The sequence below is a fragment of the Phalacrocorax carbo genome, chromosome 17, assembly GCF_963921805.1.
Source record: "Phalacrocorax carbo chromosome 17, bPhaCar2.1, whole genome shotgun sequence".
NCBI classification, from domain to species: domain Eukaryota; kingdom Metazoa; phylum Chordata; class Aves; order Suliformes; family Phalacrocoracidae; genus Phalacrocorax; species Phalacrocorax carbo.
Genome location: NC_087529.1, coordinates 8,649,758 through 8,663,809, shown reverse-complemented (window position 1 = coordinate 8,663,809; position 14,052 = coordinate 8,649,758). Strand labels below are relative to the sequence as shown.

At 58.2% G+C, this 14,052-nt stretch overlaps 3 protein-coding genes across 5 annotated transcripts in view; all 3 read right to left on the bottom strand.

Moving 5' to 3' along the window:
• Positions 1–487: 487 nt before the first annotated feature.
• On the bottom strand, positions 488–2,895 carry LOC135316087 (uroplakin-3b-like protein 1). The gene is made up of 6 exons (XM_064467876.1): positions 2,625–2,895; positions 1,999–2,145; positions 1,667–1,898; positions 1,501–1,577; positions 928–1,057; positions 488–791 (listed from the first exon to the last, which is right to left on the bottom strand). The coding sequence occupies exons 1-6, from the start codon at positions 2,818–2,820 to the stop codon at positions 686–688; spliced, it is 888 nt and encodes a 295-aa protein (XP_064323946.1). The 5' UTR covers positions 2,821–2,895; the 3' UTR covers positions 488–685.
• Positions 2,896–3,046: 151 nt separating this feature from the next.
• On the bottom strand, positions 3,047–4,946 carry UPK3B (uroplakin 3B). The gene is made up of 7 exons (XM_064468220.1): positions 4,877–4,946; positions 4,443–4,706; positions 4,128–4,347; positions 3,906–4,048; positions 3,635–3,755; positions 3,257–3,376; positions 3,047–3,146 (listed from the first exon to the last, which is right to left on the bottom strand). The coding sequence occupies exons 1-7, from the start codon at positions 4,944–4,946 to the stop codon at positions 3,047–3,049; spliced, it is 1,038 nt and encodes a 345-aa protein (XP_064324290.1).
• A 3,361-nt stretch (positions 4,947–8,307) lies between these two features.
• The window catches only part of DTX2 (deltex E3 ubiquitin ligase 2), a 39,155-nt gene continuing 33,410 nt past the window's right edge, over positions 8,308–14,052 (bottom strand). For all 3 annotated transcript variants that reach the window (XM_064467566.1, XM_064467568.1, XM_064467567.1), the window contains 5 exons: positions 11,108–11,178; positions 10,303–10,461; positions 10,058–10,219; positions 9,286–9,375; positions 8,308–8,664 (listed from right to left, as the gene is read on the bottom strand). In XM_064467566.1, the coding sequence (XP_064323636.1) occupies positions 8,440–8,664; positions 9,286–9,375; positions 10,058–10,219; positions 10,303–10,461; positions 11,108–11,178 (707 nt within the window). In that variant the 3' untranslated portion in view covers positions 8,308–8,439. The remainder of the gene's footprint in view (positions 8,665–9,285; positions 9,376–10,057; positions 10,220–10,302; positions 10,462–11,107; positions 11,179–14,052) is intronic.

The following is a 14,052-nucleotide window of genomic DNA, read 5'->3' as shown; positions in this document are numbered from 1 at the left end:
GCCACCTCGTGGCTAGCAGGGGAACATCAGCACTTGGGCAGGATTGGGCCAGCTCTTCCTGGGGGAGACCCTCCTCCAGGTTTGGGGCTTGGGGAAAACACCGTGGGGCAAAGGGAACAGGGAGAAACACCCCCCATTGCCCCCCCCACCCGCTCCTGGGGGCATTTCTCTGCCCCTCACCCTAGCGCCAGGGCTGGTGCAGGGGGGCTTGGTCCCCATCCAATCCCAGCACATGCGGCACCGCATGTCCCAAGCCAGGTGTGAAAATGCTTCTCCCACCCCAGAGCATCCCCGGACGCACTGTGCCCTGGGTGGCAGCCATCCCCTCCCCGGGATGGGGGCTCAGAGCCCTGCACAGGGACAGGAGCAGGGCCGCGAGGCTTTTCCCAGGGACTGCGGGAGGTGGCAAGGTTTTGGCAGGTGCCATTCCTGAGGGGGGGTCACGAACAGGAGGTGGAGGCTGGACACAAAGCACACAGAAAGGCCTTTAATCTGCTCCGTCACAGCTCTCCGGGGCCCTGGTCCATGGGGCACATCTGGCCATGCCCCCGCATCGGTGGGTGTTCTATCACTGATGCTGATGGTGCAATTGCCGGGGCACCCAAGGGTGCGCGAGGTGGCAGCAGCCAGTGCAGGAGCAGGCAGGGAGGGCAGCGGCGAGGCAGCGCAGGGCCGCGGGGGAGGCTCAGAGCCGGCCAGATGTCTGGTCCTGGACATGGTGGGTGTTATACCGCTGCACTGTCACCGGCTCTGACTTGCTGAAGGTGCTGCTGCCACCACAGACATCGGAGCTGGGGAGGGAAGAGGGGCTGATGGCTGAGGGTGGGGGCCATGGGGTGCCGGTGCCACCCTCTGACACTGGTCCTGTGTGCCCAGCACCCGCCATGGCTCCTGGGCAGTGCGGTGGGACATGGGGGTGGCACTCACCCCCAGAAGACCAGCAATGCCACAAGGCCAGCCAGCAGGATGGCAAAGAGGATGGAGAGGATGCAGGTGAGGGCGATCATGCCGGCGCTGCGCCCGCTGCCCATCACGGGGATGCTGCTGAGCTGCCGGGCTGGGGAGAGAGTGGGAGCGGAGGGAGCAGCATGTGAACCCTGGGGCAGCGCAGGGTCCCAGCTGGGGCACAGTGCATTCATGGGCAATCGCTATGTGCAGTTGCACCATGCAGATACAGCACGCAAACACAACATGCGACCCCAATGTGTAAATGGACTGTGCAAATGCAATGTGCAATTGCAGCGTGCAAGCGCAACAACCGATGGTAGCGTGCAGATGCACCACGCAAACACAGTGCACCATCGCACAATGCCATCATACCCCAGCAGGACCCGCAGAAGCACCCTGCCTCAGTTTCCCCGGCTGCTTGCAGGCGTGCTGCATGCCGAGCTGCTGGTGCTTGGCGTGCAGCCCCCCCGCCCAGGACCACCCTGTGGTCCCCCATGCCCCATAGCTGCGGGATGGATGTGAGGGGCAGGACAAGCACCCTGGCAGCAGTACCTGTCTTCAGCATGATGGAGTCTGACCAGTTTGTCTCAGCCACGGGCTTGGAGTCCTCCAGGGCGAGGAACTTCACCCTGGGGTGGGAGGGGAGGTTGGCTGTGCTCCCTGGAGCTGGTGGGGTGCTGGCAGGCCCCGTGGGGGGCACGTCCCTGAGCAGGCTCACCGGTACGGCCCAGGGCTGGGCAGGGGGCCGTTGCATGTGGGTCTCTTCTCATCCTTGGCACAGCTGGTCTCGCTGCCGACGCGCAGCACCGTGATCTCCCCAGAGGGTTTGGGGCAGGGGTAGTTGATGAGGGTGGTGTTGAGGGTCATGTAGGCAGAGGTGCTGGTGGGGAAGCCCTGGAAGGCCCGCTCGGGGGTCCCTGGTCCCACACTGTTGTTGAAGTTCCCTGCGGCTGTGGGGATGGGGGTGAGGAGGGGCCCTGAGGGGTACGGGAAGCCCGGTGCGCACCCCTGCGCAGGGCTGCTCCCCGGGGGCCTCACCGGGTCACCTACCCTTGGAGGTGGTCACCACGAGCCAGATGACAGCACCGCCTAGCTCCTTGGTGAAGATGCAGTGGGGCTGCTCCAGCACAAAGGTGGAGGCGGTCGTCAGGCCCCCCAGGGTGGTGCTGGCCAGGGTTGGTTTGTAGTGGAGCTTTTCTGTGGTGAGAAGCCAAGGGGGGGTGCAGCGGAGGGTGCGGACACCCCACTGCAGCCCCTGACCGGTGGCTCCAACCAGCTGCAGCTGTGCGGGGGCTTGGTGTGGGGACAGGGACAGCAGGGAGCTGACCCCTGTGATCCCCCCTGTGATCCCGGCTGCAGGGCCCCCGCTCCCCTCCCGCCCCCATTTTGGGGATCAGGCATGCATTTCATGAAAAGAGGAAGCAAAGTCACCCCTGTGCCACCACCCGGGGAGGGACACACACCCTTGTGAGACCCCAGGGGACCCCGTGCTGTGCCAGCAGACCCAGGAAGGTGACAGCAGGGATACTAGGGGTGGCACCCAGAATGGGGGGGGGGCATCAGCTGCCCTGCACCTCCAGGTTCCAGTGGGGGTCCTAGTGCCTGTGCACAGGGGACCCCCCAAGCAGGAGACAGCGGAGACCCCCAGCCCAGCCTGATGGCATTGGCGGACTCACCCAGGCCGTGGGCCGTCGCCAGGAGCAGGAGGAGCAGCAGGAGCATCGTGTGGGCGCCTGAGTGCTGAGGGCAGGAGTGAAGGCAAGCAGGGCTCTGCATCCCCACGGGACCTGCCTGCAGCTGCCAACCACCCACATTCCTGCGCTGGCCACGGCCCCGCGGCAAACAGGTCAGGCTTGTTTCCCCAGGGAGCATTTTGCTCTTCTGCTATGCCCAAGTGGCTGTCCGCAAGGCGTGCTGAGAGCTGCCGTGCTTGTGGCACAGGCAACAGCCTTCACCCAGGCAGAGAGTGCCACCCTGGGGTGATGCCCACCTTGGGGCTCCCCACAAACCCCTCTGGTGTCAGCATGTGCCCCCCTGACACCAAATGCCACCAAGCTGAGTCCTTGGCTGGTTTTTGGGGGTCCCACTGCCCCCATCCTCAGCAGCTCCAGCCCTGGGCATCCGATGGCAGGGGGCCTGGTGAACAGAGCACCAAGCTGGTGCGTGAGCGGGGCAGCAAGCGGAGGGCAGACATCATCCTGTGGCCAGGCAAGGAGGAGGCAGTGAAAGATGTCAAGTGAGAGTTTACTCAGCAGGACACGGACCAGGAGGCCGGGGGACAAAGCAGCCCAGCCCTGGGGGGCTGCACCTGCAGCCGGGGGGCAGGGGCTGGGGCAGCGCTGGGGGGATGTGGTGAGTCCTGTAGGACCTGCGGGTGAAGGCGCCGGTCCCTGAATCCTGGTGGCACAGGAGTCCCCATGCCTTGGCACTGCAGGGAGAGACAAGCAGAGGTGTCAAGTGGGGTCCACAGGGCTCTGCCGGACCCCTCCCGCACTGGCCACCCCTAAGGGGCCTTTTGTTCTTGCCAAACTACAGCAAACCCACAATTTAAGAAAAAAAAAGGCTTTTTAAATCTTAAAAACCTCTCCTTTGCTCCATCTCTTTGCTGTTGGGGCCGAGGAGGGAGTGTTCTCCCAGGGCCCCCACGGATGCACCCCCTGAGCGCGGCCTCACGCAGCCCCCGTACCCCATGGCGCTGAGCACTGCCACAGCCAGCGCAGCCCCCAGGCTGGCGAGGATGGAGGCGATCACGACCACGTCGCTGCCACGGCGCGTGGGCGCGGGGTCGATGGTGCTCGGACTGCTGGCTGTAAGGAGGCAGGATGAGGGACGTGGTGCGACACGGGGGGCTCAGGGATGGTGTGATGGAAAGGGGAGGGTGAGGGTGGCCGGGAAATATCAGGAACCGCTTCTCCCCACCTGTGTTTTGGGGTGATGGCATAGGGCTGATGCCGAGCCGCATGCCAGCACCCCAACTGGGCAGGTGTGAGGGACTCGTGCGGGGACAGCAGCGCCACCAGTACCTCTCCGCAGGAGGATGGGGTCGGACCACCTCGTCTCCGCTTTGGGGCCATGGCAGCCCATCACCAGGAACTTCACCCTGCGGGATGGGTACGGCAGTGACAGCTGTGGGGGGACGAGCATGCCCTCCATGGCGGGGTCCATCCCACCAGCCTCACCTGTAGGGCCCCGGGGAGGGCAGGGGCCCATTGCAGGGGCCACAGCCGCCCTGGTCCCCACATGCCGTGTCACTGCCGACCCGCAGGATGGCCGGGCTCGGTGCTGAGCAGGCATACGTGGCTGCTGCCGCCTCCAGCGTCATGTAGAAGTGGGTGGTGGGCAGCCTCTTGTACAGGGGCACGTCAGCCCGGGAGGGGGGGTTCCTGAAGGCAGCCGAGGCTGCGCAGCACAGATGAGGGGTGAGCAGCTGCAGTGAGGGTCCCCCATGTCCCCCGCCGTGGCAGGGAGCACGTGCCGGAGCAGCAGGCACTCACCGTTGGCGAAAGCCACCACCAGCCAGACGGTGTCAGAGGCATTCGCATGCTGGTCAAAGATGCAGCAGGGCCTCTCCAGTGCAAAGGTGGAGGCGGTGAGCTTCCCTGGCAGCGCCGTGGGGGGCACGCGGGGCATGTAGGGCAGCAGGGCTGGGGGGACAGGCGGTGAGTGGCATACCCTGTGCTCTGCACCACTCAGCGAGCGCCTGAGCCCAGCCTGCCTCTGTGCTGGGGTCCACAACACCAATACCAACACAGCAGGAGCTCACAGGGTGCTGGCGGTTCCAGCACCAGGGGGGTGGCACCAGTCCGGGGGCCCCCCAGCCACGCCTGGCCCCATAATCCCCTCCCCAGCATGAACACCTTGCAAAGACCCACAGGGAAAACCCCTCACAGCCCCTCTGAGCCCCTCTCCCCCTCTGCCCCATCCCCACCGGGGGAGTCACCCAGGCCTGTGGCTGCGCCCATCCCAGCCAGCGCCAGCAGCACCCGCAGCAGCTCCATGGTGTTGTCCAAGCAGGGCTGGATGTGGTGCCTTGCTCCGCTCACCCCGTCCCACTGCCGAGGGGATGAACCGCCCCGTGAGCCCCCACAGAGGGGACTGCCTGACCCGAGGTGCCAGACCCTCCCAGCCTCACATTCCTGCACCGGCTCTGCCGGCCTGGCAAGACCCCGCGGGCAAAGGGGCTGTCTGCACCTCCCGGGTCACCCACTGGTCCCAGCCCTCCCCAGGGAACCGTCCCGCTGGAGCCCAGAGCTGAGGATGCAGGGCACAAGCCTCCTGTGATGTGAAAGGGGAATCTGAGGCATGGACAAGGCACCGGAGGCACGTTCAAGGACGAGTCAGCAGGAGTCAGAGGTTTTATTGGGGCTATGGGGGCAGTGAGTGGTCCTGCACCCCCATTTGCCCCACCAGGACCTGACTCCCTGCGGGTGCACCCTGCTAACCCGGCCCCCAGAGCCAGGGTGAGGAGCGGGCCCACACCCAGCTGCTTTCGGGTGCAGCCAGCCTTGCCCTGAGGACAGGCTCACCCGCACCCAAACCTCACCCAAAAACCCAAGTGCTGAATGTGGACGGTCCCTCCCAGCACCTTGGGCGTTGGAGGCACCCACGCTCCAGGGCCACCCCATGCTGACGCTTCCCCATCCATCCTTCCCCCTTGCTGGAGTGGGGCCAGACCACGGCCCCCCTCCCTGGGGAAAGGCCCCTAAGCCCTTAGGATGGGGCCAGGGATGGTGTCCCTGGAACAGGAGCTGCGCCACAGCTCAGGGACCCCCACTGCTGGCCCCCCCAGCTGCTCTCCAGGCAGCAGGGTTTGAGCATTCCTTCTCCAGTGTTTGCCAAGGGCAGTGGCTGCCCACTCCTGCGTGGGAGGGGATTCCCCCTCCTTCCCGAAGTGGCCAGACTGGGCCTTTAGATTAAATGGAAATGGGGCATTCAAAGATTACCTAGTCCAGCTGCAGAGGGAATAAACAGGCACAGCTGCAGCCTCCATATCCCTCCTCCCTCTTCCAGTCCCTGCTCTATTCCCCTCCTCCTCCCCAGCAATAGCTGCCCCAGGGTCCCCCCAGCAGCAGGTGCCCATGGGGACATGCCAGCCCCCCTTTGCACTCCCCGGCAGGGCAAGGGGGGCAGGGTGACTCAGGGGGACACTGAGTCATAGTTTCAGCTGCCAGTACCCACTACTGGGATGTGGGGCCAGCATACCTGCAGGGTCAAGGCTTGCCTAATAATAACCACCCTGCTGCAAATGAGTCGGCACCACAGGGAGAAACACCCGCCCTGAGTCTCCAGGCAGGGCCAGGGGATCCAAGTCTTTTGGTCAGACCTGTCCAGTAGCATTATAAGCACTTATTTTGGGCTCTGTCCCCTCCCAGCTCCAACTGGCACCACAGCATCGCGGTCATGCTTTCACCCCGTGCCAACCCTGGAGCCCTCGCCCAGGACAGAGAGGGGACTGGCTTCAAAGCATCTCGCTGCACAGCAGGTGCCCGACCACATGGCTCTGCTGCTTTCTGCCCCTTTACTGCCTGCACCCCCCTGCCATGGGGGCTGACCCGCCTCAGGGCTCAGCCCCAACGTGGCAAGGATTTTAGGAGATGCCTCATCCTTGTGGCAGAGGATGCAACAGCCAGGGATGAGCTGCGGTGCCCCAGCCCTGAACCAGCCCAGACATGGGGAAGCTCCAGCTGATTCACGCACAGGAGCATCTGCCTTGGGCCACACTCAGCAGGAAATGTTGCTGGGTGAGCCCTGCTCAATTTTCACTTTAATTCACCGCTTTGATTGCTGAGAAAACATGATCTAGGGATAGAAAGCTGAGGTTTAAACTAGAAATTTCTCCCTTTTGCAACCAGGGCATGAGAGCAGACACAGGCTGTTTCTGTAGAGCTCAGCAAAGCAGACACATACATGCTGCTCCCACTGAGCTGCCAATTTTACAGCACCCCAACTTGGTTAGGTGGTTGAGGGCTTTCTCCCCAGAACCTGCAGCAGAGGGTGACCAGGAGGCTGCAAGCACAAGATGGACACTGGGGAAAGCCCCAGCCCTTGGCAGCTCCAAAAACCCTTTCATTTTTATATTGGCGTGACAAAGTAAATTGCCCCTGTGCTGGTTCAGGATACGCTGGTCTCAGGAGGATGCTGAGGCAGCAGCTCCCACAAGGCATGACCATGCCCCAGATCTCCTGGGAAGGAGGTGAAACAGCAGATGGCATCACGGCCTCTGATGAGCCAAAGGGACTTACCCTGGGCAGAGCTCCTGGGAACTGGCCACAGGGCAGGGAACAGGCAGAAACAGCTCTTTGAAAGGCTTCAGCTACCACATGACAAGAAGCCCAGGGACAACATCCAGCAAGGCCACGGGGACTGGGGCAATACCCCTTTCGCAGGGAGTAGATCTTTTAACAGGCAGAGCTGATGGTGCAGGAACACGGTCTTTCCTGGAGAGCATCTCTGCTGGCAGCCTTGCATCACTGCCATACTGCTCAGACCCAGCTGGCAGCAGAGGCAGGGAGGAAGGTGGCCTGTCACCGCCTGGTGGCACCAGCGCTCCCTGCAGCAGCAGCACAAAGCTGTTACACGGCCACCTCCCTGCAGAGGCTTCATCAGGCACAAACAGCCCCAAACTGCTGCCAGTTCACCTGAGAGAGGGAAAAGAGGGGCAGAGCCTGCCAGAAGGGCTTCAGGACAATAGGAGCAGGGATGGTGGCTCACAGCAAGGCCAGTGGGCTGTGACTTCTCCCAGGACAGACACTGCTGGGTCACCTCTGCCAGCACCACAGCCACAGACCACCAGGCTCCAGCAGGTGAAGTACTGACAGCCTGCAAACCCTGAGCCCTGGGACCAGTGCCCTGGGTCCTGCCCTGCAGAGACTCATGTCCCTCCAGCAGAGCTGAGCTTTCCCTCCTGTCTCCTGGCTGGATCAAGCGTCTCCAGCTCCACAGAGCAGGCTAGTCACCCAGAGAGGGCCCCCGAACAGGGAGGCACCCCAAGCCATCAAGGCAGCTTGAAGGCAAAGCAGTGACTTGCCATAGAAATGAAGTATTTATTATCACCAAGCAGAGATACAGGGGCAGGAGGCTTCAAGCCAAGAGGTGCCTCAGGCAGAGAGCTGCAGTGTGGCACAGGGAGGCCATCATCTGCTTTCCAGCTGATCCAGGGGAGCAAGACACCCCCCCCCACCCCCAATCCTGTCCCCAGGCATTACGAGGGCAAGGTTCTGCCTTCACAAGGGTGTCAGTCACCTCTGGACCACTTTCCCAGCCAGTCCTGGCTGCAGCCATCAACCCTATCCAGAGACACAAGCGCAGTTTCTACAAAAATATCCTTCCCTCCCAAAAAAAGAGACTGTAGAGAACAGGCAGGGCTCCCGCAGTACAGTGTTATTGCTCAATGTGACAGGCAGTCAGACACAGGAACTTAAGGCAACAGGAATAAGTGCACTAGGTGGGCCCCCCGACATGTGCATGGCACAGCCGGGCCCCCACCTCAGCTCATTGTCTCAGGCAGTCCTCGGTGACACCCTGCGCGGCCAGCTCTGCCAGCACATTGTCCAGGTAGTTGGGGTCAGGGTAGCCATGGCCGCTCAGGTTTGTGTCCATCTCTGTCTTGTGGTGGATCTCGTTCCACACCACCGTGTTGCTCTCGCCAGTGGTGCTGGAAGTGCCCACGGTGAAAATCAGGCGTCTCTTCCAGGCCACCCTCAGGAGCTCAAGGACCTATGGGTGGAAAGAGAAGAACCAAAGTTGGCCTTCAGCAGCTAGGAGACTTGAAACATGAAAGCAGCTTGCAGAAGCTTAACAGCCTATATCCTTGCTGTAGCAGGAGGAAACGCAAGATCCCAGCATTGGACAGGATCTCCCTCACCTCCTAGTTACCCATGTGGTTCCCCTGATGGGAAGAACCATTCCCTGCATACTCTGGTCTTCCAGGACTTGAAAAATACTGGCACAAGTTCAGACAAATACACCCACCCAGAGGAAACAGCGGTGGGAAGAGCCAGCAACTGGACTTTGAGCTCAGCCGTGCAAACCCTTGTAACTGCACAGCCCAAGACAGGCCAGAAGTGTCTTCCAAAAAGATCAGACATGATTCTGTTTAGTAAAGGGATTAAGGATAGTGAAGTCTTCACAGTCAAAACTGTGAAGAAGCGGTAAAGATCTTCAAAGGCAGAGGGGTTATAAATACATGTAAGGAACAAACAGCATGGGCAACTACTAAGAATAGCTAGTTAGCATCATGAGGACAGCTCCCAAAAGCAACCCTGCTGCACCAATCCACCAACACAGGGCCAAGAGACAACCTGAGAAGGGTCGTGTTTTCAGGGCATGATACCTTACCTTTCTGCCTTTCTCGTTGTCAGGTAGATAACAATAGCGAGGAAAGCCTCTTGCTGTGTAAGGCATCCCAGGGTTGGGGTGCTCAGGGCCCTGCAATAGGTAAGACATTTTTGGCACGGATCCATCTTCATATGAGTTGGACAATCCCTTGGCAGCAGGATTTGACATAGGTCCATCTCAAAGCAGCTCTTCCATGTAAAAGGAGCAAGGTATTGCTGAAGTAAGCATGAGGTATCTGACTTGTTCTTATGGGACATGCGAGTACTATGGGTCCTCCAAGAGCGGTCTCACACTGGGATACAAAGCCAGCTCTTCAGATTAAATTCCAGTGGGAGACTACCCCAAACCACAGGTTTTTCCACATGGTCTGATGACACCTTAAGATCACCACTTGGTTCAAACCTTTGCAAACTCACTGCAACCACTGAAACCTCAGACACGGGTTGCAAAACCAGATGTTGGGATATCTCCCACCTTGTAAGCCAGGCTCAGTCTCTTCTCTGCTTCATACAGACGTTAGCCTTTATTGTAGTTAAACGGCTGTTGCAGACCCTGGGGCCACTCTTGAAGGGGGAAGAAATCTTTCACAGAGGAGACTCAAGCCACCCGTACACTAAAGAACAGCCAGTGCAGCTGCTGGCTCCAGGCACCTTAAGCTGCTCAGTGGCGGGCTGCCAGCAGGTACTATACTAGATCCCTGTATAATCTGGGAGGCTCTCACAGCTTGTGCTACCCAGCAGCAGACATTCCTGCGAGCATGCTGTGCACTCACCTGGATGCCTCTGCTGATGTGATATACAATTTGGATTGTCCCACAGTCCTTGTGGCCAGGTAGGGACTGGGGATAAGTGGAGACCTCCATCTTCCCTTTGGGCTGAGTACCGGTTTTCTCTCCGTAGATGGTTTTACAAGAGGGGCACTGCAAACTCCCATCCTGCAGAGAGAAGCAGGCATCAGAGCTCCACAGCTGAGTCATCCAGGCACAGAGGACCTGGTGAGGATGGGCCAGCTCGGTACCTTGTTCCCATTGGAGTACATGGCCAGCATGCAGAGCATGTGGAAGGAGTGCTGGCAGTTTGTCAGACGACCAACTGTCTCCGGCTTGATTGTGCTGCACTCACATGTGTCGCTGTAACCTGAGGGGGACGACAGCTTCTCCATGCAGATGATACAGTCCTAGAGTCCAAGACAGCAAGGAGAAAACCACCATGTAGTGCAAGCACAGGCTGATGGTAATGACTGACCCACCAAGGAATTGATCAAGGAGATGCTTCAGGAAGATTTGCCTTCAACTTAAATCCTTCCCTTGGAGGTTTAAGGGCAGAGACAGGTTTCCTTGTCTGGCTGGTATCACCCCACTCCTCCACCTCTGGGACAGCACAGGACAAGAGCTGCTGTCAGAGTGAGACCTGAGTATGGTTATGTCCTACTCCTCTACAGAGCGGGTCCAGTGCAGGGTTTTGATCTCTGTAGTTTTGACCTCTATGAACACTGAGAAGACACTAAAGTCAAACTCCCTCCACCACCCCAGGCCCTGCAGCCAGCTCCAAGGCAAATGGAGAGGCATTGCCAGGATTAGGTATTCATCCCACACCATGCTTGCTTTGTCACAGTCCTCTGACAAGAAGTCACCAGTTACCATGCGTGGGCTTCAGGCAGTGCTGAGGCATCTCCACCTAGCTTTAACAGTGCCACTGCAAGCAGCAGTAACTACCACACAGGATGCCCAAGGAAGGATGGTCCTTGAGCATTGTCGTGGTTTTCAGAGCACCCCAGCAAACAGGCCACTGGGTGAGCTGGAGTTGCTTCACTGTCCTCTCACCTCATCAGCAGGAGAGCCCTTCACCTCTTCCAGGTACCTCTTCACCACTGCTTCTGGCTCAGTTGGTGTTGCTGCACAAGGAGAGAGATGAAAGAAGAAGAGAAGGAATCAGACATGCCGATGGGCATGTGCAGGGTGAGCTAGAGGGAAGGGAGACAAGCAAGTCACTGGCCAGGATGCCAAGGAGAAAGGTTAGGGTTAGAGGGGGAGAAGAGGCTGCTCCAACTGACCCCTACAAGCCCTGCAAAGGCTTTGCTATCAGAAATGGCTACCACTAGGACCACAAGTGCTGCAGATGGGAGAACCCACTGGCAGACATTGGTGTCCTGTGCTGTACACCCAGAGGTCTGCCGTGGAGCTGCTGTGCTCCAGTTCTCCCCATGTACCCTAAGCGATGCCAGCCAGGTCCCAGCTGGACTTACTTCATGCTCACCAGAGGCCAGCTGGGATCAAACTCAAGGGCACTGTGGTCTCACTGGGATAGAGGATTACCTCATCTGTGGTGTCAAAGGAGAAAAGGCATTCCCACGTGGCCCCAGCTGACATGGGGCCTTCTCACACCCTGCAGCTGGCACCTGATAAGGAGAGACCTAGCAATACACTAAGCTTCAGGCCCTGTTTCAAGTATGGCAGAATGAGCTTTGCATCCTTAGCATAAGATAGTGGTTCTCTCAAACTTCCACATATTTGAATCCAACAAGACACAGCACAAGTCACAGAGTATAGAAAACAAACCAGCTTTTTGACAGGTACCCTATTTGCAGCACACAACACTGATATCTTCACGTTTTCCTAAATATAATCCCTGCTTCCCATCCACCCAGGCATGGGCACCCAAGCAACCCACCAGCACCCTGGTCCCCTTGGATGCATTATGGGATTACGCAAACATCACACAACACTACAAGTTACTGCTGAGAGCATCAGTTGTCACCTCAACTCCCATCCCATCCTTTTAGAGCTGCCCAGGAAGGCTTGGCTTAAGCCAGCAAGCATCGCGTGCCTTTGAACAGCACCCAGCCCCGAGCAAGAGGAGATGAGCTCCTTACCAGTCATCAGGCCCATCACAGAGGCTGCCACACTCTTCCTCCAGCCTAGGAAAGGCAATGTTTGCACAAGTGGCACTATGACTCCACCTGGCAGGGGGAACCTTGCCCACCCTTCCCAAATCTACTTCTGGGAGAGGTCAGGGAAAGCAGTGCTGTGACGAACAGGCCAGCAAAGGCATAGCTCTTCCTTCTCCATTCTCCTCCATCCTGTTGTACACCAACACTGCCCAAAGGGCTTTGCTCTCAAGCTCATTTCTAAGCCACTGTAGGACATCAACTGTGCTTTAGCAGAGTACTGTTACTGCAAACTGCCATGCTCCCAGGTGGATGCAGAGCATCGCCACGTGCAACTGCCAGGCATCAGAACTGCAGGTATACCTGCACAACACACACCTTCAGCTCTCCCCATCCACTTTGGGGCTTTCAAGGAAGTTGGAGGGTTCACAAGTGTTGCCTCTGTGGTTGAAATAGCTGTGCATCAAGAGGCAGTCAGGCCAGAGCCAGCACCAGCTGTTCTGCCACCCCAAAAAGCAGTCTCTGTCACCAGCAGGAAGGGTGCTATTTTCTGGATAACCACTTTTCATGGTAGAGGCAAACATGGTGAAGCAGAAGGGAAGGATTGCTTACATACTACAGGTGTCACTAAACAGGCAAAGACCTGGATGGTGCAGAATCTGTGTCACATAGGAGCCCCTTGTTCCTGTGAACGCCAGCTCTGCAAGAGGGGTGGAAGAGTTTAGCTAACTAAGACTGATAAACTAGGAGTTGGACTCTCCTAAATGAAGATGAGTTATTTTAAGAAGGGGGATTCCTGGCCATCCTGAAACACACGATTTCTGGCAGCAGGAGCAGGTGGAAGGGATGACTGAGCACACTGAACAAGAAAAAGAGCCCTCGAGGTAAATGTATGCTCCCTCCAAGCACTGGTGCCAGGCAGGAGGAAAGATGTCTGACATCTCAGGCAGAGCAGAGCTGTGAGGATCGCCCTCTGGAGACCCTTAGTCAGGAAGGTGGTAACAGGATAAAATAAGCATTAAGCCAAAGAAAAACACGGAAGCAGGTGTTTTCCACTTCAGGGGCATGCCAAAATTCCCAGGAAAAGCACTTCCAAGAACTGCTGCAAGAAGAGCAAGAGATAAACAGGAGCCTGGGCAAGCCCCAGCCTGCCAGCTCTTGGGCTCAGAGCTCAGCAGTGCCAGGAGCTGCTTCAAGGCCTCATCACCAGACCCCACAGGGAATGCAGCTCCTTGCTTTGCCTCTTCTGAAGGTAAGAAACAGGTCCAGGAATCCTCTCCACTGGGACCTTGCTCACACACAGCAGATCAAGAGGCACATTGAGGTGCTGGAGCACATCCAAAGAAGGGTAACAAAGCTGGTGAAGGGTCTGGAGAGCAAGCCTTATGAGGAGAGGTTGAGCGAACTGGGGTTGTTTAGTCTGGAGAAAATGAGGCTGAGCAGAGGCCTTATCGCTCTCTGCAACTACCTGAAAGGAGGTTGTAGTGAAGTGGGTGTTGGTCTCTTCTCCCCAGTTACTAGCAATAGAATGAGAGGAAATGGCTTCAAGCTGCATCAGGGGAGGTTTAGGTTGAATATTAGGAAAAATGTCTTTACCAAAAGAGTGGTTGGGCATTGGAACAAGCTGCCCAGAGGGGTGGTGGAGTCACCATGCCTGGAGGTATTTAAAAGACATGTAGACATAGCACTTCAGGGCATGGTTTAGGAGACATGGTAGTGTTGACAGCTGGACTTGATGATCCTAGAGGTCTTTTCCAGCCTTAATAATTCTATGAAAAGCTGCAGCCAGGAACAAATCACAAGGGGACATGATCAGTCTGAACTGCCTCAGCTCATCATCAGAGCTCAGCTCAGTGCCTACTGTGCCTGAAGCCCTCCTAG

Bases quoted from the DNA above. Each gene is read 5' to 3' on its own strand.
- UPK3B (XM_064468220.1), bottom strand. From the start codon at position 4,946: ATGGAGCTGCTGCGGGTGCTGCTGGCGCTGGCTGGGATGGGCGCAGCC. The intron at 4,348-4,442 runs GTGAGTGCCTGC...TGTGCTGCGCAG, and splicing joins GGTGGTGGCTTTCGCCAACG to CCTCGGCTGCCTTCAGGAAC. The intron at 3,756-3,905 runs GCTCGGCATCAG...GCCTCCTTACAG, and splicing joins AGTTGGGGTGCTGGCATGCG to CCAGCAGTCCGAGCACCATC.
- LOC135316087 (XM_064467876.1), bottom strand. From the start codon at position 2,820: ATGCTCCCTGGGGAAACAAGCCTGACCTGTTTGCCGCGGGGCCGTGGC. The intron at 1,058-1,500 runs GTACTGCTGCCA...CTCTCTCCCCAG, and splicing joins CTCCATCATGCTGAAGACAG to CCCGGCAGCTCAGCAGCATC. The intron at 792-927 runs GTGAGTGCCACC...TTCCCTCCCCAG, and splicing joins GCATTGCTGGTCTTCTGGGG to CTCCGATGTCTGTGGTGGCA.